Source organism: Hermetia illucens, chromosome 5 (assembly GCF_905115235.1).
Source record: "Hermetia illucens chromosome 5, iHerIll2.2.curated.20191125, whole genome shotgun sequence".
Classification (NCBI taxonomy): domain Eukaryota; kingdom Metazoa; phylum Arthropoda; class Insecta; order Diptera; family Stratiomyidae; genus Hermetia; species Hermetia illucens.
In genome coordinates this window covers 90,891,359-90,916,328 of record NC_051853.1, presented here as the reverse complement: position 1 = coordinate 90,916,328, position 24,970 = coordinate 90,891,359, and the positions used below count along the sequence as shown (strand labels likewise).

At 36.3% G+C, this 24,970-nt stretch overlaps 1 protein-coding gene across 8 annotated transcripts in view; it reads right to left on the bottom strand.

Annotated features, from left to right (window-relative positions):
• Positions 1–24,970, bottom strand: part of LOC119656582 (syntaxin-binding protein 5) — an 863,788-nt gene that overhangs the window by 49,214 nt on the left and 789,604 nt on the right. For 4 of the 8 annotated variants that reach the window (XM_038062976.1, XM_038062975.1, XM_038062977.1 and 1 more), the window contains exons 16-18: positions 4,598–4,699; positions 3,395–3,511; positions 3,212–3,334 (exon numbers count right to left, since the gene is read on the bottom strand). In XM_038062976.1, the coding sequence (XP_037918904.1) occupies positions 3,212–3,334; positions 3,395–3,511; positions 4,598–4,699 (342 nt within the window). Of the gene's footprint in view, positions 1–3,211; positions 3,335–3,394; positions 3,521–4,597; positions 4,700–24,970 lie in introns of all 8 variants that reach the window. The other 4 variants (XM_038062979.1, XM_038062981.1, XM_038062980.1 and 1 more) reach the window with 2 other exon arrangements.

The following is a 24,970-nucleotide window of genomic DNA, read 5'->3' as shown; positions in this document are numbered from 1 at the left end:
CATCCTTACTTCATGCAACGATAGAGGGTAAGAGGAGGATGGAGATCAAGTCGCGGGTAGCGTAGGGATCTATCTTAGGGCCGGACGTCTGAAACACTTCCTATGATAGTCTGCTCAGTCTCGACATGCCAGAAGAGTCGCGCCTGGTTGGTTACACAGATGGTGCCGCCGCGCTTGTTGCTGAACGCAACAGGGGCAAAGCAGATTTGTCATATTGATGAGATGGGTAAACAGATGGATAACTGCTCATGGTTTCAACCTTGCACTGGAAAAAACCGAAGTAGTCATCCTGACCAAAAAGAGAATTCTGACCCTCATCTCTCATATCATATTAATCGAGTCAAAACTAACGGTAAAGTACCTTGGACTGATTCTTGACTTAAAGATGAACTTTTCGAGCAAATAGCAGCGAACAAGGCTGCAGGTGAAGTTTCGGCCAAGTCAGCTAATGACAACTATTGAGAGCATTACGTCCAATAGACCACGTCTCCTGATAAGTTCAATGCAGCCTGTCCTGCTCTACGGAACGAAGGGAGGTGGTTGCTCGTGAAGAATTGAAACGTAGACCAGATGAGTTGCAACTCTCTTGGCACAATAGGACTAGAGGCAGATGGACTGCGGCGCTCTTTGGCAACTTAGGTTTGTGAATGAATCGGAAGCATAGTGGGACTATTTCCTTACCAAGCTCCTAAGTAGATATGGAGGTTTTCTATCTTATCTGCACAAGATTGGAAAGGCACGATCTCTTGATTGTGAGTTATGGACGGCGCCCATTACATCTTTTTTTCTAGTGGAAGGTGGGATGGGATTCGTCAGCAGCTCTATTTAAACACAGTGAATCTCTCTCCAGACAACATTGTCGAGGAGATGCTGGGGAGCGCTGACAGGTGGAACTGTGTTGCGCATTAGGTTCGGGTTGCTCTCGTTGCAAAAGAGATAGAGCTCGATCGGTGGAGGGGCTGGAACTAACAGTTCCCATCCTTCTGTCCCATGCCGTTGGTGAAAGGAATTCACTGAGTTGGAGCTCGGGGGTTAGCGCGAAGCAATATAACAAACGGTTTTAGGCTAGCTCTCTGACGATAGGGAGGTGTTTAGTTGGTAGTCCCACGGTGTACCGTTGCCGGAGTCTAACACACTGTGCGTAAATGCATTTGCCTATCCTACTATAGAAAAATCAAAGGAAACCTTGACCAGTATTAAATTAAAGGGGTATCTTACGCATTGGATAATATTCATGCTAAGAGTCAGAATAATTCAGATAGCCACTTGACCAGAGCTGTGAACAGAGTCACGCTTCAAGGTGGCGACATTTCAACGGTGCTGACGTAAGCCGAAGACTTGGTGATATTGGTGTCAGGGATGTTTTCCTCCATTATAGATGACTTCATAGAAAGAGCGTTGCGAAAGGTGTGAGCCGCAAGATGCAAGATCCAACCAAAACGAAACTGACGCTATTCGCCACTAAGATAAGGGTACCCGAATTCCATCATTCGCGCTGAATGAACAAAGGCTCGTTTTTTCCTCCGATGTAAAGTATCTGGGTGTAATCCTGGATCCGAAGCTAAATTGGAGATTGAACATAGAACTGAGGGTCAAGAGGCTTGTGTAACATTTTATAACAAGAGAACCTTTGCAAGGAAATGGAGTCTTTGGTCGAGGATGGTTCTCTGGATGTACACAGTGGTGGTGCATCCCATTTAACGTACGGCTCTATTGTATGGTGGCAGGCTTTGAGCAGAAAGGACAATAGAACGAAGTTTAATATGATTCAAAGAATCGCGTGTGCAGGCGCTAGCCGGGCTCTGCAGTCCTGCCCAGCAGATGCTCTTAATGTAATACGTTATCTTCCCTTAGACCTCCACATCAAATACATTGTAGCGTGCAGTGTTGTCGGACTACGTGAATCTGGATGTCGGACAGCGAAGCCCTACAGCTATAGTAACATCTTAGGCATACCCCATGGACTACTCCACACGCTGCTTAACTTCACGAAAAACTTAGCAGTGGACTTTCCAACTAGGACAGAGTGGAAGACAGGTGGCGTGTTGCAATGCTACGACATAGTATTCTTCACCGACAGATCAAAGATGGTCTGTGGAATTGGTATGGGATTTTCCTCGAATAGTCGGACGATCTATCAGGTTTCGCCAGTGTATTCCCAGCCTGGTGATTTTGGAACCGAAGATTCCCAAGGGTAACATAGACATTTTGACCAACAGGCAAGCGGCTATTAAGGCCTTGTAATCAACGGCGACATCTTCCAGGCTGGTGGGTCACCTCACTCTGGGTTCCCGGTCATAGGAACATAGGGGAATGAACGGGCTGACGGGCTGGCCAGACGGGGCTCTGTTCATTGGCTATCCTTTGGCGGGTATAGTCTGTGTCCTGCTGCCGACTATCAAGGGTGGAATCTACTCGCACTACTTATCAGCCACGGACCTTAGATGACCAAGGCTCACCACTTGTGTCAAATCAAGGAGGATTTGGCTCGCTTGTAACAACACCCGATCAAGAGAGCTGCTGTGCCAGATGCGTGCAAATCCATACAATATTACGGCGATATGCCGGGGAACTGGCTTATAGGGGACCATGCTGTCAGACGCTACAACCCGCATTGTAGCTGCAGAGAAGAGGGGAGAAACCTCAGGCACTTCCTTTGTGATTGCCCAGCTCTAGCTAGAGCCAGATTACGGACACTATGTGAACCATTCTCTAGGGACCTCAGAGGGGTCTCCAGCTGCAGAATGAGAGAGCAGCTTTCCTTCATGAAAGCTACGTGCTGGCTCTGAAGAGCTAAACCGGCTGGACTCCGCCTACTTGCTCTCATAACAGCAGTAGTTTGTGGCATTAAAGTGGCATACAATAGAGCTAATTGGGTTCCTTGGAGCGGCCACTAGTGCCTACCTAGCCATATCGCAGGTGTAACTTTCCCTAGTGAGTGTTTTAGAAAATTGATATTTGGCGTCATACCATTTTGGCCGCGAAAAACTTCATCCAAAGAAGAAATATTTTTTAGCTTTTTTCGGATCCATTTTTATCAGCATAAATAGGGACCTGTTCATATAGCAATGTGATGACAAAGTTTTTTCTTCCTTTTCGTATTTAAATAAATATGAAATAAAATATGCATGCATATGTGTTGAACTACATAATTGAAAAGTGCATTTTATATATAAAATCAAAATTTAATATTATTAGATGCTAGTCTTACCCAAAATTGAGACGATTACTGGCTGAGTTTTCCTTGAATCTGTATCTGGTAAACTAATAGAAACAGTCAAGACTGAGCCCAAGCTGGTTCCCACCCACAATGTCGGTATCAGCGTAGAAGACTCTGTATTGGAAAAATGAATGAATATTGTCTGCTGCTCTTAAAAGGATGAATTTCACTTACCACTTTTCTTTGTATAACTGTCCGTAAATGCTAAACAAGTCACAGCTTCCGATGTAATATTTTCTAAACTAGACATTGACGACGATCGCGATCGTGAAAAAGAACTATCCAATTTATCTACTCGGCCAGTAGTGCATAAATAAAAATTGTAGAAGGTGATAAAATGCGGAAATTGAAAAGAAATAGATTAGATACGTAGTAAACAGCGCAATGGAAGCATACATAGCTAACTCTAAACCAAATCAACGGGGAAACATTTATATAATACATGTGTGTACAATATACTGTGTCTTTTTACTTAATATTAGTTGCTTTTCTCGAAACTTATAACACAAACATGTTATTTATCAATATTCGTCTAGTTTGTATGTACAATTTTTTTAAGAATAGTTTTCGTTAATTTAGCTATTCGAAATGAAAACAAAACAAATTTAGCCAAAGGATAGAAGTCCTATCAGAAGAAGATGATACTTTTTGTAGCCATATAATGTGTTTTGCAATTTATTGTCGGTGATCTTTCTTTTTCAAATTTGCTGATGGCAGAATAAATTGCAAAGACAAAGAAGACAGAGAAGAGGGCGCATGCAATTTTCGTAAATAAAGGATGTGTTATTATTATCTTTGAAGAAGTTATAAGGAGGTATTATACATGACGGTGAGTGAAAATAAATCTCTTCTCATTGGAATAAAATGTAATTATTTTATTAAGATGCCTTTAAATTAGAGTTCTTCGTTCTCGTAAAATATTCCAATCCTTGATTTAAAGTCGAAATGCATTGCAAAGTAATCTAATCTAATTCTAAACCAACATTAAAAATAATTTTGAAAGATATTAAACCAAATAATGCTTATACTTTATTATGAAATATGTTTATGAGCGTGAACTCTAATTTATCAAGTTGTATTTTATATAATAGTCTTCCTTGAGGAAGTCAAGTGTGAAATCCCAATTTAAATTGAGGGTATGACGATAATACTTTATGTAGTCAAAATTAATGGATGGTGAAGTGTCGTGGACATTTTGGACAATGATATTCTCTGTTGCCTTCCGAATTAATGAGACATGTCGATTCGGTTGAACAGACTGGACGGCGAACGGAAGGATTTCCTCCACCTGTTAGCTACAGGCTAGAATATTTTCATTTTTCCATTTTATTTTCAATACAACTGGTAAAAATTACATGCATATCATTAATTAATTACCTTTAAAATTGAGACATGAAGTGCTTCTCTTCGCATTGGGTGAGGGAGATGGTCTTTTCTCGGTTCTAGTGAAAGTTCTTGCTAAGCACTCACCAACAAAAGCTGTTAAAATTTATGATCTTTAATTGACATATCGGACGGTAACAACAACAAAACAATTCAGATATAGTGGACTGAACGTCTTATAGTTAGGCTTCACGCTTAGAACCTGCTTCTGTAATTAGCTTATGAGATGCTGATGATTGGCGACGACACCATGAGTTTAGTATAGATTTTACACCTCTATATTAGAATTAAATGATTTTAATTGAATAGATACACTGAGAAAGAATTGGGGATATTAGGAACATTTTTTTACAGCAACCCATTGGTACTGGAGGTGGTTACTCTAGAGTAGAGTGAATTAGAGAATGCTGTCATATTTTGGCTATGACCGAGTTATTTCCTAGTAGTTACAGTTTTTTTAATATTAGGTAGAAGGTGGATGGTTCTGATCCAACAATGAGAAAACTTAAACCATATATGATGTATTCTATAATTTGAAGGGTACTCTAGATGATAGAATTTTGAAGGATTAAACTTCTGTGACACTAAAATGTTCCATTATTCATGCGTGTGCACTGTTCCCGATATTAATGAACATGCTTTTGGTGGCTAGTCATTCCAGGCTAGAAATATTACTCACTATCACTATATGCTTTTTACTAAAGAATTGCTAGTGAAATTTGCATGTGAAGGCTAAAAGTTGCTAAGGATTCGCAAATTTTATAAATCTTTCTCCAAATTTTTCGTCGATATCCTACTGTTTAACATGGCAGCCTCGCTCATATATATGGGACATATCCTGGATCTATCTTTTTGTTCTTTATGTTTTAATTAATGTTTCAATTATTTATCGCGTTTATTATTGGGGGATTTGCAGATTCGACAATGCAATTCTCAATAGAAACCTGATAATACACGATGATTTAATGCCTGTAGCCCCACTATCAAATCCTGCTCTTACCTCACGCTGGTAATCCATAAAGAACGCGGGAGAGAGAATAAACGGCGAGTTCTTTGTACGGTAAAAGAGATGTGCACACCGGTCCTGCAGGTTTAGGCTATGAAAGAGACTAACAACTTGCTCACAGTATACTGTTATCCTGGGAGTCCAAGCTGAATCACGGATCGGATCGGAAATACAACGAAGACTAGGGGAACGGCAATAGGAATATTAGTTCGGAATTTGGAATGTACGCTTCCTGCTCAGAATTGATGTTCTTAGAGCACTTAGTGAACAAGTGGAGAAGTACCAAATAGATGTCTTGGCGGTCCTGAAAACGAAGTTATAATATATATTTGACTTTGGGAAGCACAATATTTTTAATTGCGGAAAAAGTGTGGAACGCGAAAATGTGGTATCATTTCAACATCACAGATTTCAAACCAACCAACGGAAGAAAAGTGAAAACTGACTGTCTCTAAATTTCCTTGCTCTAGGTTCGAATCTCCGTCGTCATGAATGTCGGTGGTTTTATTCTGTTTGCCTCGCTACTGTGAGCTTCTCACTTACACAGCACTAAGCGTGATGATAAAGAAACTGAAGCACAGTCTCATCAGAGACTCCATTAAGGAGTAAATAGGAAACCCTAAGTGAAAAAACTGAAATTTTCAACGTCTGGTTAAACAATGAATATGCTTCAACGGAAGTCTATGAGTCAGTATTTGATTCACTGTCCTTGAATAACGCAAAGATGGTACTTGACGACTTCATCGCAAAGATCGGCAAAAAGGTGGTCCACTGTACAACTACTAGGGGCCAAATTCTTCACGATACAACTAATAAGAATGGAAGCAGGCTATGGCAATATCACTTAAATGTTTGCACACCGCAGGATCCACACGCTCAACCAGCTGGATGATCTTATCATTGAGAAACCAGCCACATCTAACATTCTTGAGGTGCATTCATGCGTTCATTGAGACAGTGATCACTATTTAGTAAATAATGGGAGTAGCAAGCCCATTTATCAGGCTCGACACAGAAAAGCATCGAAATATATCGGAAATCCTGCAGAACCTGAACTGACATTGGGAAACCGATAGATTTGATGTAAAATGCAGTCAGTTGAAAGATGTAATCAAGTCAGAGAGTAGAGAAACCTATCAGACCGGTATCTCTGAAGAGTTTCAGTAGGTTATGAAAAAAAATCCACTTAAAATAATATCAAGAGCAACCCAGAAGACCCCAATGAGACAAACAGAATTAAAACGTAAAAGGTAAAAGAAAAGATGCGCAGAAAGGGGAAAAGCTAGTACAATATATAAATGATGATGTTTTCAGATAGAAGAGGCATCATTTAAGATCGACTTACTACTTGATGAAAAGAACTGAATCGAAAGGAAATAGGATTCCAGCTCAGAGTTAGATTTGGAGAAGACGCAGTGGTTAGTTTTATTAAAATTCGATGGGCTCAATATTTCGACGAGTTCCTCGACACCAAAATTCAATCTCCGCACATCTAAGGTGTATTCCTGTTATTTCTTATAAAAGTGAGAAGATATGGAAGCCAAAGGATGAGGGATCTCGTTGAAAAGAAGTTTGTAGATCTACGAAGGGAGCAAAAGCCATCCCACTATATCACCGATATAGAAGCGGAAATTAACGCATAATTCTGAACATTGCTGATCATTACAGAACGAAAGGAATGGATGAGGACTGCAGCAATAGATGCTATCTTTGCCTTCTTCTTCTTTTACTTTAGCCTTTGTTCCGTCCAGAAGCGGGCTGGCTCGACTTGATTGGTTGCACCGTTTTGTTCCATCAAAGGCCTGATCTTAATGCAGTTGCGGGGCTTTCAAATCCCCATCAAGCGTATCAAACCACCTTTGTTTCAGCCAGCCTTTTGGTCGCTTATCATCGACTTTGATGTTCAGAGCAATCTTGGAAAGTGAATTTTCGTTAGCACGAATTACGTGACCGTACCATCGAAAACGCTTCTCTCGCAATCTTTTCACGATGGATCCAACCCCATATCGATCGCTATCAAAGAAAACTAAAGTAGCAAGACCAAGAACATCAACATCTTACAGGAGAAAAAGATAATTAGGGAGTTCTGAGAGAAGTTATTAAACTACCTTACAGAAGACAAAGGAAGTGCACTGGTTATATTGGACGAATAGGACTACGAGAACAGAATGAAGAACGCGTTCGAAAATGGACCTTACAGAAAACTCCGGTCGGATCTTCCACCACAACTAGTGAAACAGCTGGACAGAGCTATTAAAAAATGGCAACCAATTTTAGGAGACAAAAAAAAAATTAAAGTCTCAAACCCGGCGCTTCCTAGGATCAAAGAGTGCTCCAAGATCCATAAACCAAGGAGATGAGAGAATTTTTTTCGCAGAAATATCTCCCACGTATGAAATAGCCAGTCAAGAACTCAACCTTGTTCTCCCAGGCTGTTTAGTTGATTGTGGAACCCAAGGAAGACGAAGTTTTGTTATCCTTTGACGTCATGGCTCTTCCTCTAAGTATCCTAATCAAAAAGCGATCGCTCTATCAGGGGATTGGCTTCTTTACCTTTAGAGGCGAGTATTATAAGCCGCTAGAAGGAGGATCGACGAGCAATAATTCTCCTTCCGTTCATCAGTGAAATGTTCATGGTCAAACTGGAACTGGAGTTAATTTCAGGTAGGTATGTTGATGACATTTGTGCCACAATCAGAAAAAACGATACGCAAGATGGTGCGACTGCATGCAGATCAAGCCTTTGACGGAACAAAATTGCGCAACCCCGCTTCTGAGTGGAAGGGAGAGGCTACCACTATTGGACCTGTTATTGAGGAGGAAGCAGAAGGCAGTAGAGTTGGAGACTTCTCAGTAAAGCAGATGCTGCAGATATGATGTGAACACAATATTGACGTCCAAAAAAATTTCTTTAGCTTCTAACAGTCATACGACAGTATCGATCATTCGATATAAAATATTGTCTGAGTTTGGAATTTCAATGAAACCAACTGGATTCATCAGAATGACTAACAAGATATTTCGGTGCAGAATTAAGATGAGTTGGGCCCAATATTGTTCAATATCGCTACGGAGCATGTAATCCGAAAGATTCAAATGGACCTTAATGGTATGTTACTGTGCAAATCATTTCATAGTGGCCTACGCGAATGTTATAAATATTCTGGCATGATCGAAAGAGAATGCAAGGAGGCAATTGGAGAAGCTTGAAGAATTTGTGAAGCTGGCTTAAAAATCAACCAAGAGAAAGCCAAAATTATGACATAAACTAGAAGACAGGTGCCAATCAGATAAAAATCTTTACTAAAAAATTGGATCTTCGAGTAAGTTGACAATATTGTGCACTTAGGCGTAACTCTTACAAACGACAACAAGGAAATAGACGAAATTGACAAGCGGATCGTACTTGCCAATTATGGGTGATAAATACGTGCACAAGAAACTAATGTTCACAATATATAAAACTTTGATTTGGCCTATCTTGTATTCCGTCAGCGAGACATAGGCAATGAACCTGGTTGGAGAGTAAAAAATAAATACTTTCGAACGTCGAGGAAAGGAGAATCTTTCAGTGAGGGTTAATGGACGATGGCGAATGAAATGTAACAGTGAGTTGTTCTTAGTATACGATAACTCGTGGCTATTTTGCATATTAAGATTGCAGGACATGCAGAGACAGAAGAGTTCTCAGACTTCTACTCAAGACCCAGTAGATAACGCAAGTTACACGCTGTTTGGTTTCCGAGATTGAAAGACTTGGTAGGTCAACCGAGAGGAGTAGAGATATAGATTTCGGGAGCCCAAGAACTGACATCGGAAATGTCCTTAAATATTTATCGTATATTCTGCACTTATAGGTTGCTGTGAGGAATCTTAATGAAGAGAAGAATACTTCCAGTTTAAGAGACACTTTTGAAACAGAACATCGAAACTAGGGAGAACACTGAGAATTATTGGTACATACTATGGTATACGAGGTGTGATCAAAAAGTAAGTTGTGTCTTTTTGAATCTCGCGGAAAGCCTACAATCGAGTTTCGTTTTTTCTTATGTTGGTACACTCGTCCCGAACATATGCTAATAGTTTCAGCTATATAGAATGTTTTTGTTTGTGTGTGAGAGGCATAAAGGTTCCAGGATCAAATGCGTCAATGTAATTCAGTGCTTCAAAACATTTGAAATGTTGGCAGTGGCATAAATAAGTAAGTAAAAAAATGTTTTTAAGTGGTATAAGCTTTTCCAAGCTAACTGGAAGCAGATATTATTCTCATCAAGTGGACAGCTCCAGTATAGTTACACAGTAGAATCCCTATAATTTGATCGTCAAGGGACTGACGGGTTTAGTATGAATTATCGGGAATACTAGTTATCGAGAGTGAAAAATTCTGGGGACTTACAAATTTGTACGAATTAGCCGGAAATGAGAATAATAGGGATACGAATTATCGGGATTTCACTGTATCCGAAAAAGAAGACCAAGATAGATCAAGTACCCTTAGTTTTGAAACTGGACTCGTTCCTGACCGATCTCCGACTATTCCTTCAATTAACCTGGTTTCAACAAATGATGTATGTGCCGAGCATGTCAACAACGGATGAAAATGTTGAAAAAGTGGATCATCGAATCACTATTAGAGAAGATGCTGATGACGTCGGCATTTCGTTTGGGTTCTGCCAAGAAACTTGAATGGATGTTTTGCGCACGAGACCTGTATTAGCGTAGTATGTTCCGAAATTGCTTAATTTTGATGGGAAGAAATATCACATCAGCATTGAATGACGTCAGTGATAATTTCGATATGTTCAAAAGGGTGGTAACTAGTAATGAACTTTTCTTATTTCCAAAACAGAATAGATCCGTGAAAAGACGGATATTCGCAATAATTGAGGAGATAAAGACTGCATCGCTGGAAGACTTCAATGCTATACCAATAAATGCTTATCAGAAGTGCTTCGAGGATTGGAAGAAACACTGACATAAGTGTATTATATCTGAGGGGATTACTTTGAAGAGGACAACATAAATATCGATAAAAAATAAATATTTGTTGATTCAAATCAAAAGTTACCTTATTTTTTGATTACATCTCGTTAGCTTCAATTTTGATGAACTTACTCTTTTTTGCTTCTCCAGATTCCAAGATATTTGGAAAAAAGTTTAGCGTTGCTCCCTTGTTAGGCACCGGAAGACAGGCATATTATTTATTACAGACATTATTGTATATTATAATATAAGCATACAAATACCTGTATTATAGTATACTATGTTAGGAAATTCTCCTTCAGAATTAGAAGACGAAAGTTACAATTTCAGAAAAAAAGTGAAGTACAACAGGCAACTTTAGTGCTTAATATAATTTCAATGTTATACGTTTAATACATATAAGACCAGTTAACTTCTTCAAAGATAATTAAAGATTTTGTATTTTGTATTGAAAATATAAAGAAGTTTAAAGACACCTCCAGAGTTGACTGGGCTGAGTGTCTTCCAGAAACAAATTAAACGAATAACAAAATCAAAATCTTAAAGAAAGGTTGAAACCCAAAAACTTGAAGTTAGTAGATTTAGAGGCTGATGTTAGTAGGAAGAGAAAGAGAACCATATAGTCATGCAGCATTGTTAAATTACGTTTTATATATATATTATTTATGGTAATTTTCACCTATTTCGGTATCTATGAAATTTGGGTTGTTTTCTGAATTATATTCTTATTTGGTGGAAATGGTTGTGTAATTTTGTAAAATCTAAATGTTCGAATATGTATACGAGGATATGTATGTGAATACTATTGATTTTAACGTCTAAAGCTAATTTATCTTTTTCATTTATCAATTTCTCTTGTTTTTTTTTAAAACATTCATTTTTAAACGAACTATACGTTCATCCTTCTAACGATTCATTAAGAAGGGATATGCAATGCAGGCAATTAGTTTTATTTTTGCAAATCTTAAATATGACTGTGCAGTAGATGAATGTTCAATTTTTATACTGAAGCATGCAAAAGAGGGGTGTACATGACAGAAAACTTTATGCCTTATTTATCAAGCAACAACAAAATTTGCATTCACATATTCTAACAAAAACCAAAACACAAACATAAAAATATATAAATGGGATCGGATAGTTTTCATGGTATCAGTTGCTGTAGTGGTGGCAATTTTGTTTATATATATATATGACGTTACACTCCACATATATAGGTTCATAATCTAACTGCCTTCTCGAGGATGAGGGTTGTTTTCTTATTACCTAACGTGATTTAAGGGGAATGTAGGTGAGATGCATGCTAGATTCGAATTTTTGGAAAAAAAATTTGGAATGTTGGTGAATTCAAAAAAGAGTTTGGATAAAGATTCGAATTTGAAAAGCTGCTATGAGGGTACGGATGGTGAGAATCAAAATGTGTGAGAAAAGTTGCAGGATATTGTTCTGGATGTTGACAGCATATGGTTTGCTTGGTTTATGTCAATTTCTAATGGGTTTGATTTTTGTCTACATTATGAGCAAGTTTTTTCGTGATATTGAATATGCTCGGTCGTGTTTTTATTGCAGTAAATAACTTTAAAGTGATTGCAGCTGTTTTGTACTTTCTATATAGAGGGAATAAATAAATATTATATACAATGACTTAAAACACCACACCACATAGGGGAAATTTTTATAACACAGTTGCAGTTACTGGTTTGGAATCACAGATATTTCGTTTAAGTATGTGCTTCTTCTCATTAGGAACACATTAACATTAATACTGACTAAGCTTACTGTGATTGTTCTTTTCAGTTACATATTTTCAAGTGAATTATTATATTCAGTTACAACAAAAGTGAAAATCCGACATTTAGACACAAAACTAAATCAAACCAAACCAAATATACGAGAAAACTAAGGTCTCAAAGTTTCCGCAAACAAATCAATTCAATATTGATCTTGTAATTACTCATTATCTAGGTTGATAGTTTTACATTTTGCATTACTTGACTGTTGAAAATCAAACAAAAGTAAAATAAAAGATAGTTCAATCACGATATTGCAAGTAGGTAGAGTTTTGGATAGTACCACATCACATTGTAATAGTTTTGTCGAAATACAAACATAGGGAAACATTCATGAAGGGAAAATGCTGGATGTATGAAATAATATTTTCTTTTCACATTAACATTATATTTTTCGATTTACACTATTGGAATTTTATTTAAATTTTATTCGTCTCCTATTCGATATTCAAATACAAGTAGTTTATACATGATGATATTTCTCTAACGACCTTTCTACGAAACATTTGGGAAATCCGCTTTCATTAATACCTACGAAAAATGACATTTTGTACTTACGTAATCCTAGATTAATATACGTATCAGGAAAACGAATAAAATTAATTATGTATTTATTTAGCGATCTTGTAAGTTTGTATTGTGAACATATAGATTTAGACTGTGCCGACAAAAGGAAAGAAACAATAGGAAAAGAATGTCCAAGAGTTATAACAAAAGCAAAAACATATACGTGAACATAATATATTTTTGCTTATATAGATGTTTGATTGATTGATTTGGAATAAATATAGATCAGAGAAATCTTAAGAGAAATGAAATAATGGTTTTTGTGGTTATAAGATGTTTGGTGTGCATTTTTATTTCTTGATTTTATTTCAAAATAAAACTGTTTTTTTTTTAATTGTGCGGTGCACAAATTTTGGTGATTTTTGGAGCATACATTAATATGATCATGGCACTGTGATTTATGGTGCAATGTATGAGATTGTTATTTTACAAGTAAGATGTTTTAAGTTCAAGAAAGAAACTCTGAAAGTTGGATGAATGAGTTCAGAAATAAGCAGGAAGATCAGGTGTACAAATATCATCAGTTGTAAACTTATATCTACTATACTGTGAAATTTTGTGAAGAATTTGATTACAAAATAAATCAATAGAGAGACACCACTATCCAAAATATTGAATAATTATAATGCTGGAAATATTTATTTAAAATTTGACGTGGTAGCTTGAAATGATATTACGGTTGTGGTTCATTGCTGTTTTCTACCTATTTATTTAGATAAGATGTTTCTATACCTACGGACATTGTATAGATGAGAAGGGTTTGTCTCTATAATAACAATTCACGAATAAAACTGTTTGGATCTTATTGAATTTTAACTTTGATCACTATGGCTTTAAATATTATAGCAATTGAAATAATACAGACAGGCTATAATGAGCAGTGAATTGCGAAGATAATAGCTCATTTTAAGATTCCGACTTTACAATGGATTGAAGCCCCCATCAAGTTGTTTGGTGGTCTAATGGGTAACGATTGGCTTCTATTTAAGAACTCTTTGTTCCAGTTTAATTCGCTATTTTTACTTCCTGTATATAATAGTTTTTACGCAAAAATGATTGTGGATGTCGAATAATATTTCTAAATAAAATGGCTGGCTTGTGAAAGAGTAAAGTGGCAACATCTTTGGCTTTCTAAATTGCCTGAACAAAGTAGGAGAACCAGTTTTTTCTGTCACATCAAACTTACATTGAGTTGATATAACTTCACATTTTCAGTCATGTTTAATTAATTGGAAGAACATTTTCAAGAGAGGTCTGCAATGGAAGAATCTAAAATCCAAAAATTGCTAGACGAAAGCTTTCCAAATCCCAAGATTGGTAGACAAAAGTACTAAAAATTTCGCTTATAGGTCGACATAATTTTTCTTTCTGCAACTTTGAATTTGTGCAATGTGCAGTTTAACCTTCTATGGTGCAAGCGGTTCATTGCAGCGGCGTCTAAGGACCCAATGTAAACAAAAGCAAATTTATTTGTCATTGTTTAGTTTTGAGTAAATCACTTCTATAAAGGATGTGATTCACCATTTTCGCTTTTATGATTGTGATTTTGTATTATTCACCTGCATTGCTATTTGTTCAATGGCGCAACAAAATGAGAAGCAATGTTATGTGCGTTGATTACCGTGGGTTTTCTCCTTTTTCTCTAATAAGAGAACAGACAATTGAAAAGATCATTACAGTCGTGGCAATAAAATTACATTGGGCTAAGTTTTTTGAGTCACGTTATAATGTCTCCATTTGACTGTCGGTAAGTTCGAATGTTTTTCCTAAGTGAGTAGCTTTAAAAATAAGAATTTCAAAATATAAAAATCGAATTCAGTTCAAAAAATTTGTATCGAAAAATATGTAAGCATTGTCGATAAGCAGCTCTTATCCTTTAAGAATATTATACGAATTTCAACACCAAATTTTTAGAGATGTACAAGATATAAAAAAGATTGGAATCTATTATTCTGGGATTTTCAAATTTTATTGGAAACATGATTCTCCAGGAATTGAACTACAAAAACCTGTCGACAAAAGTGTAGTTTTTTTTTTAAAAAAAAAACGCCGCTATTTTGGTAGCTTTTGATGAGCATTTTTTGTTTTAATTCAACCCGAAAAGAAATTATCATACCAGTGCGACAGAATTGTGTAAGCTGTGATTTCTTAAACTTTTTTGCCCAATAGAAAAATTCACAAAATATTCTTTCAACATTGATTTGTAAAGTTTCGTGAATATATTTCTCTTTTCCTTCAATTTTCCAATTTTCTAAATTTCTATTTCTAAATGAAAAAACAAAAGTGTTTAGTGTGTTAAGCCTTCTTAAGGGAGTAAACCACTGTAGAGGCCGAAAAATAAAGCAAATTCTGAGAATTTTCTTCGAAAAAAAAAACAAACAAAATATTGGTATTCGATAAAAAGATCTTTATTACGAAAATAGTGGGGAGCGCTAGTAAGTTTCACCAGAGCTGTTCAAAATAAAATGGCGGCTTTCTAGTGTTTTCTCAGGTATTTTTTTTGTCATACTTTCGTTGCAGGATCTATAACTACAATAGTTTCAAAGATGTAGAATTGGTTCAACGCTGCGTAGGATTTTCTTTAAAATTTAATTTTTTCAAAAATTTCGGTGTATTTCATTAAAAAAAAATGTCAAAAAATGGCATGAAAATTATTAACAAAAATTGAACCATATAATATAAAGAAAAAATCCTAGGCAGTGTCGCAGAGCAAGTAGTTTTGAATATATAGTAAGTATAGTAAGTCAATTGAACAAAAACTGTTCGAGATTTCGGTTTTGCCAACTTCGAATTTGTTATTTTCTGAAAAATACACTTTGAACTTTAAGCACCCAAATTATCCTTATACGGAGCAATGAAAAGAACTGCGCAATCCGAACTCTTACAGATTTTTCTCGTGTTTGAAACGTTGCCATGTTATTGTGAAGGCATTAAAGTATAGTTTAAACAAAAAAAAAAACTATAACTAAACTATCCCCAAAAGTTCTACAGTGGTTTTTCCTATTAAACTTATTTTCATTATCACAACTAATAATGCTTTTTCTTAGCAGGTTTTAATTTATGAAACTGTTAGTAGCTATGTCTAAATTCTAAATTCGCAAAAAAGTAAGGTTCAAAAAGGAAGACCCGATTAAAAAGTTGCTAGAAATCGACGGCTTTGAAGAAACCAGTACTATTGAACAAGTTAGAAGTGCTCCTGATGGTTTCAGATCTCTATCTATTTCTTAGAACACACAATACAGAAAATGATGATCCAGTTGACATTTCAAAAGAACCCTGACTTATCTGTATGTAACGTAGTAGTAATCTCTATGGAGATTTCGGAAATTTATGGCGCATTAACATCTAAGGAACTGCATATCTTGATTATATTAACAAGGATGACTGCTTAAACAATTTTAGAAATTTCTTCAGATGGAAGACGGCAAAATTCAACTATAAGCTATGGTAAACTGAAAAGGGTAATAATTTGGAAGGGTTTGTATCAGCCAAATGGCGGACTTGGTTGAGCGTCAGCCTCTCGAATTCGTTGTTTTGGGTTCGAATCCTACTTGATCATGGATCTGTGACTTCATCTTCGTGCTGTCTCGTTGCTGTGGACTTATCACTTCCACACTATTAAGTGTGGTGAAAATGGAACTGAAGCATAGTTTCTTTGAAAATTAAATGGTGGAAAAGATAACAATAAAAATAAGAGGGGTAAACAGGGTACAATTCTGTCACAATGAATATTGGTATTAGCATCCTAAAAATGTGGCTTCGTTATTCCCAACCGAAATGTCTTGTTTATTGTAATTCATGTTGCCTATTCGTTAAATGAATTCGTTAATTGAATGTGCAATTCTTTAAAGAATCTTAGACTTGTAGGATATCTAATTAAACTCATTTAACGCATCAAAACATAGGAAAGTTCAACTGACCGAATTAACTCATGTATTGTGTTCAGAAAAAAAAGAACTGGAAAATTTTAAAGTTTCTGGAAAGATATTTTATACAGGATTATCGATATTACTTTGACTTTGGCAATGTGCTATTTACCATTTAGAAGTCATCGGGAGTTTTATTTCTGTTGATCAGTCTCTCGTTTCAGATGACCCTGATTTCCAATAGGAAATATTTCTCTAAATACGTTAGTCATATAAAATGGGAAAATTGAAAGTGAAATTCCTAAAGATATTCATGCTACTCCATTCTTTTCCATTATTACTATGTATACTATACTACTCAATTCATATCCACAGTTGACAAAATGAGCCAAATGCGGTAAAATTATTAAGTGGAGAACGTTTGAGAATGGAGAATTTTTGTTTGCAATGGAATTTTTGTGGAACTTTTATTTGGGGATTGAGGGAGTCTTGAGTCCTATCCACTTGATGATGGGCCTGACCAATTGAGAAGAAACTTTCGTTCACTTTTGTAGTCTCCTCTCTGGAGGAAACCATTGGTCATCCGTTTTGAAAAACCTTGGGTGTTTAGCCCAAAAAAAGAGGCTCGTCATCATGTGGATGTGGATTCTCTCGATTTCCAAAGAGGAATATCATCCGATTGGCGGGAAGGCACTCCCATTCCAATATATAAAAATAAAAGCAGCCCGACGGAATGGTAACTAATAGTGTTTGTTTAAGTACTCCGGATCGATATTCTCCGCCAATGGTGAACTGCGCTTCACGCATCAGAGCCCATAGAAGCGTACCACAGCCACACTTTTCAAGATCAAATTATAATATATGTTTTGAACAGTTGATACATAGGTTGCACAGGCTTGGTTAGAAAAAACTTCGTTACTCGAGAAGGAGGGAAGGTAGATGTGAAAGGAAGAATGGATTCATTTACATCATTCTTTAAATTTCTATACCAGAGAATTTAGTTAATTCATCTGTTTCCTAACACTACTTTTTAATAATTTTTATTTAAAGGAGATTTGAAAATATTTTGGTAAACCACGTTACAGGATGTCGAGTTTATGAAAGTACAAATTTTAATGGCGGATAACACTACTTGTTTAAGGAAGATTGGGAAATGGGCACTCTATTTTTTACCGATACAGAGTTATAACGTTTGTCGTAAATAGTGCCAAAAAGCTTGACCTTCCCAAAAAAAACACAATATCCCACTCCTCAGTTATTTAATCCCAGATTTGATACCATTTTCGGAAACTAATAAAAATTTTTATAAATGGATATTTTCCCATTGCAAAAGTCAATGGAAAAACTGTTGGAATATGGACATCAGTTGCACCATCTTTTCATCGATTTAAAAGCCTCCTATGACAGCATAGCCAAGGTGAAACTGTACATGGCCATGAGAGACTTCTGTATCCCAACGAAATTAATAAGACTGACTAAGGTGATCTTGACAAATGTGCGAGGCCAGAAGAAAAGCAGCAGGATCACTCTCGAGACCATTCAACATTAACAACGGTCTAAGGCAAGGGGATGCCCTATCATGCGTCCTCTTCAATCTGGCCCTGGCCACGATGCAGACGTAAACGTAAGAGGCACCATTCTCTTCAAGTCCACCCAACTACTGGTCTACGCTGACGATATTGACATTATGGGAAGATCAACCTGAGATGTACATTCTATAATACTTTCATCCAGATCGAGCAGGCCGCGCGAGATCTCGTGCAACATATTAATGAAGGTAAAAGGACACATGGTGGACACATGGTGGCTACGTCAGCGCCAAAAACCAAGGAACGAACAACATCAAACCGCACTGGTTCAAACGGGAAGAATAAAGATAGGAGACTACAATTTTGAGACTGTTGATAATTTCTCCTATCTAGGGTCGAAAATCACAACCGATAACAGCTACGACGATGAAATCCGCGCACGGTTGTCAGCAGCTAACGGAGCATATTTCAGCTTACAAAAACTCTTTCGCTCGAAATGTCTCACCTTACGGTCAAAGCTCTGTACAAGACTATGATCTTGCCAGTCTTTATGTATTCCTCGAAAACCTGGGTTCTTAGCAAAAAATTACGAACTCTTAGCCGCGTTCGAGAGAAGAATCCTCCGCAGAATTGTTGGCCCCCAACATGAGGATGGATGACTCCGTAGCCTACATAACGACGAAACCTCTGAGCGATCCCACGACTGCCTGGTTGTGGATAAAATTCGGCTCAACAGGTTGCGGTGAGCGAGTCACTTAATCCGTATGGGTGAGGATGATACAGCCCGGAAAGTGTATGGTAGAAAAAGAAGACGAGGCAAACCCTGTATGAAATGTAGCAATGGCGTAGGTTACGGCGCAAAATCGGGGTGTCTGGAGTTCCTTATTAAGGCAGTCCTAGATGCTGACCATATCGCCTCCTACAGTGTTTTGTAATGTACCGTTATACTTCAAGGCTCTGATCCAATATGGATTTTTGCGCCAACGATTATTATTATTAAGAAGAGCCTCTGACACATTATCTGCAAATTCTGTGACGAAAGCTCAACGTATCTTTTGTGTCAGTGGCCTGCACGCCTGCAAAGTAGGTTGAGCCACCTGGCAGAATACTTAATGCTAGGTTGAAACAATTGGAAGTAGGGAGCATAGTATAATTCTTGTCGGTTGTAGGAATACTATAACCAGTAAAGGGGCACAATGGTTATTCTAGGACGCTGTGTGACTTTCCTTAACAAATATTATTATTTTGGTCAGCAGCTTGATTTCTTATGCAATCTGGAGTAGACATAATTAGTTGGAGGCGTGATATCACCTTTCACTACATTTGTTATAGAAATTGTTGCTTTAACAAAGCATTTCTCTAACTTTTGGAAAATTTTAATGTACATACACAACAAGGTCTTTTATTATAGAGGCGGAGAATTTTATATTAGCATTATTGCTTTTAAGGTGGTTGATTTGATAGTTTTAAATTATTTTGAGGATAGTTTTATTTGGCAATACATATACATGAATAGAGTCGGAATAACGTTTGTAGGTTATTAAAATTTATTTTGAAAAATTTCGCTCAATTCGATAAACTTTTCGGGCATTATGTGCGTTTGATTATAAGCACAATCGTCTATCAGAGAAGGTAATTCGAAAAACTATAGATCATTTTCGCAATGCGTTTACACTAAATGAGAATACGTACAATGGTTCAAATGCATAATCGGACAACGAGTGATTCATGTTTTGAATATGTTTTTTGTACTATTCTGTTAATTCCAGCCCTTTCGAGGAAAGTATATAATATATTTTTATTAAATATCCCTATAAAAAACGCAACAATAAAACATAAGGAACAATTTAATTCAAACAAATAATCGGACAAACCGACAGTGCATCGAATGTATGGAAAATATGGTGAAAAATTGAAAAGATCGAATTTGTGCTTTATTTGCATTGGTTTTGCCGTCTGGAGTTGATTTTAAGGATCAATATTTCGCATGATGCGAATAAATTTAAAATATTTTTAATTAGCACGGGTGGACAGGCTTGTAGGTTTTCCCTCACAGGAAATATAATTCACTGGATTGTTTTCTGAATTTGAGCTGATGTTTATAAACTTGTATAGCTGAAAACAATCTTATTGCAGATTCAAAATTTAACAGAAAATGCAAATAATGTACATAGTAGTCTTTTTCTCAAAATAGAGTATGAAATACATGTTTTTTTTTACAGAAATGTCTACCCTTTTCCTCCCTGCTTTGAACTGGTATCTTTTTTGTAGGCAGTTGGTAGCTCATGTGTAGAATACATTCAAAAGGCCTTTTCTTAACTGTGCAGGGTTAATAAACCGAAACGAAATTGTTTCTAAGCATATATTACACCTAATGGCAGACAAAAGTCAACAACACTACCATCCAACAAGATGAACAACATGAAGTTCACCTTTGTTGGGGGGTCTTGAAAGCTAATTTCGCTTCTCTGGAGTTGAAAAACTTTCTTCATTATAATCTTTCACTCAACTCTCACCAGGTTTGCATTTTCTTTTGGAAATATGCATTTTATAGGATGGTGGGAATTTGTAGACGATGGACGCGAATTGACCCATACAACATTTGCGGTTCTCTCATCCATCAATCAGTAGCATCATAGCATCTGCACTTTCAGTTGAAAAAGTTGCAAAAGAATCTGCGCAAGCGAAAATTTCATTTGCAACATTTTGATGAGTCAACAAAGCATTTTCCTTCAAATTGAATGAGTATAGGCTGGGAAAGCATTCTTTATGCAGGCCGTTAATCGCAGATCTCAAAAATGTATACCTCCTTTCGGACAAATCTAAGTCTATGTATAAACCTGGTGCCTGGTGAGGATTTAAAGATAACTGCTGATCACTGGCTGAAGATTTTTGCAGCCGCAGCAAAGGCCCTTCAGTCGCGTTTTCATTTTGCGAAACTGAATGAAGTCTTAGCCATCTATAAAGTCAACCTGGTCCAGACTATGTTGCATTGTTTATATGGCCCATTGGCAACTGCGCGTAAAATAGCGTAGATGACTTCACTCTATTTTTTATTAAATTTGGGGCAAAATAACCTACTTATATTGTATAATTATCCTACTTATATTACTGACTTTTGCAATTCTTCCCTTGACTCATCTACATTCTATATCGAACATAATTTTCCATAAGCGGAACTTATTCCGTCATCCTTCCTCCGTTGAAAAGAATTGTGTTCTGTTATGATAGTTGCGCCTACAAAATGGTATAACCTCGAAAGTGGCATTCATATGCATATAAACTACATGGGAAAAAGTGTAGCCATGAAACAACTAAAATATGCAGAAGGTACAAAAAGATATTTGTAGTTTTTTTTAAAAGTGTTCAATAACATTCAGACCTGGTTACTGAGAAGGTGTTTTCAAAAATTTCGGGCAGTTATAGATGGAAAAAGCGCCCCCATACCATCACTAACCCTCCACCATGCTAGATCGTGGGCCGAATAGGGGTCAATATCCTTGTTAATGCCGTGAAACTTTTTTTACTCAATGGTGTATGGCGCTTTTCCAGCTATTCTGGTGTGTAAATCATATTTCCTAAGAAAATGTTCAAACATTTCTACACAAAAATCCTTTTCCAAATCGTTTTGGATTATAGTTTTCTATTCATTTTTCGTTAAGAAATATTTTTGTTAACTTCTTGTTAGAATACGCTGCTCATCATTATGGTTAGCGTTTGGTGCACTCTATGGACCAGTGGAATAATTGGTCTATATATTTTTCAAAATGATGGTCAGAACGTTACAGTCATCAGTGACAGATGCAGAGGCATCATTACTACATCCTTCGTGCCTCACTTAGAAGGCATTAACTTTGTAAAGCTTCGGTTTCAACAGGACGGTGCTATATGCCGTGCGATAGAATTAATTTATTCAAGGAAACATTTGACGAATGATTAATTTTACGAGATGGACTTGTTAGCAGGCTACCTTGTTTGTGCTTTGGACATTACCAAGAAAAGTGAATGGTTGACAGCAAAAATTGAATAAATGCCTTATTTGATAAGCGTAACTTGTGTATTATGAATATCGGACCTGCTTTTCATTGTGGTGTTGACAATGTTAGAGATGCGAGTAGACTGACTTTACTTAACCCTCTAGAAGTTATGTAGATTTTAGGGAGAAAATCACTTTGATAAAAGAGAAAGGTAATTGGGTAGCCCCGACCTTCTATTACCAGACGAGCGTCTGAAAGTAATTAGCACCGCCACAGGACGATCTGAATCCGACATATGAAGACGGGGGCCGCCAATGGACCAAAATCAATTGAGCACTTGGAGCCTGCTGATTCAAAATTAGACCTTGGACGCGGGGGAGTAAATTATTATATTTTATTTAGGTATATTATTCCCTATGAAATAATTTTTTTTTAAACAAAAAGCACCACTCTTTAAAATGGTCAGGTCTGAAATGGTTAAAGTGTAGATCAACTAATGCTAGTCTTTGCCAATAAGGACAATATAACTCGGGTTATATTTTTCTCCTTCAGAATTGTATATCAAAAACCTTCAATTTTGGAGAGTTCTGATTGGGAAAACCAAAAGCTTATGGATACAATCAAGCTAAACTTTTATTAATGTGATACTTCAATACCTTTATTAAAACGAGGTCTTCATCTTCATTTTGTATATGCGTTGAACCCGTTTCTCGATTTCAAGTTCACATTAGTGTGACAGTAAACTACCCAAATATAATTGAAGAAAAAGAAAAAGGTAGCCCTTGTAAAACAGGAAAGGAAGTCGTAGTTACGAAGAATGGGACATTCTGAGTCATGATAGCTATTTTGAAAGAGTCCTATTGATATCCTGCAGTCATCATGTTCCTGAAATCACCGAGATTTCTGACGAATTTGAATTAAGGAACATTAAAGAGAATTCTTTGTTAAGGAACAATTATTTTTAAAAATCTCCATTACTTTTATTGCTTACGGTTGTAATTTTATCAAAACCTGTGTTTGTATAGTTTTCCAACATGGTTTTCGCACCTTTAGAATAAAAATTCAAATTTTGAGTAGTTGGTTGTGAAGTCGTTGTGGGTTTGTGATAGGTCTTCACGCCAGCCGGGGATAATTTGGACAAAAAAGGAGAGAAACAGTCATAAATTGTAGTCATTCCTTTTATAATAGCGTTCCGGTGCTCGAGTAGAAGAAATTTCAAATGAAGCTTATTAACTAGACTATGAACTACACAACACGGTCTCGACGTTTTCATCATCTGGTGAATGTCACACACAATCCTGTATTGTAAGATATCAAATTCAATACTAGCATTACACTAAAAGATTCTAATTTTATGCAAAAGTATTTTATGCTAGATTCAATCTACACTACGATTTCAAAATGTGATGATGAGCTGCAAATGCAAAATAATCACATGCCACTCTTCTAAACTACAAATGTTTCAAAATCCAGAATTGGAAAAGAGACAGAGAAAGTTCTTGTCAAATGTAGTAGCAAATGCAGAATAAATCAAGAAAATTATAATTGCCGATAGTGAAATTCAACTATTTCTAACAATGACAAGTATCATAGATTCAAAAGTGTGTTATTAAAACCAATCGATCTCTACCGAGCGCAGATGAGAGATTTCAAGTACAAATCTTGAAGAAAGTTTCAAAACGGAAACAGAATCGTTCAGAATACATAAGGCGGAAGTAGCAGAAGAAGGAAGAAAGTAGTTGCGCTGTTCGAGTTACCAATCAGCAGTAATGCTTCTGATAAAACAGTTACAACTCTGGAATGAAGGAACTACTTCAAAATAAAACTGAGAAACAATCACAAAATCAAAACGATTGTGAGCCGAACGAAAAATGTACGAATCTAATTTTTGCTCTAAGACGATCACAAGATTTTTCTTATAAATGATTTTCTTGCCAATACCAAATTTAAAAACATCAAAACTTTTCTGATTCGAGTTCTACCAGTTTTGATGTTTTGATTAAGCTGGTTTAGGGCGATAAAATTTCCATGATATTTTACCTATAGCTTGACTGCGGTCTAAACTCATTTGTAAATCCAATTTTTTATTTGTTTTAAGTAGCAACAAAATGTATGAAAAAAAGAAATTCAATTTCAGAAACAAATAAATTTGTCAAAAATTTCAATTTTTGGTACTAAAAAAATATAGTTTTGCAACCTCCGATTTCAATATAATTTAAAAAATTTTATAACTATGTTAAAAAGGGATGAGAAAGATTAGTGGACACTGGAAAAAATTTAGATGCATAGAATTGAATTTTGGCGAAATTGAAATAACAACTTTCCTAAACTTGTTTGTGAAATTTCGATTTGTGTTCTATGTCTAACTCGTATATTTAGTATTTTCATAATTTATATGTTATCTTTTTATCTTTCATTTCTTCAAAACATCGCATGAAACTCAGAAAGTGTATTTTATAGTAAGGGAAACCTAAAACTGAGTTGAAGACTTTATAGTTGCGGAGACGGGTTGAATCTGGGCATAGAGTATTGTCATCAACATTTCAGGGGAAAATCTAGATAATAATAATTGAGTGAAGAAAATCAGGACAAAAAAAAAAACCAAAATAGTAGGAAAATAGTGATATGAAAAATTATTTATTTGCACAG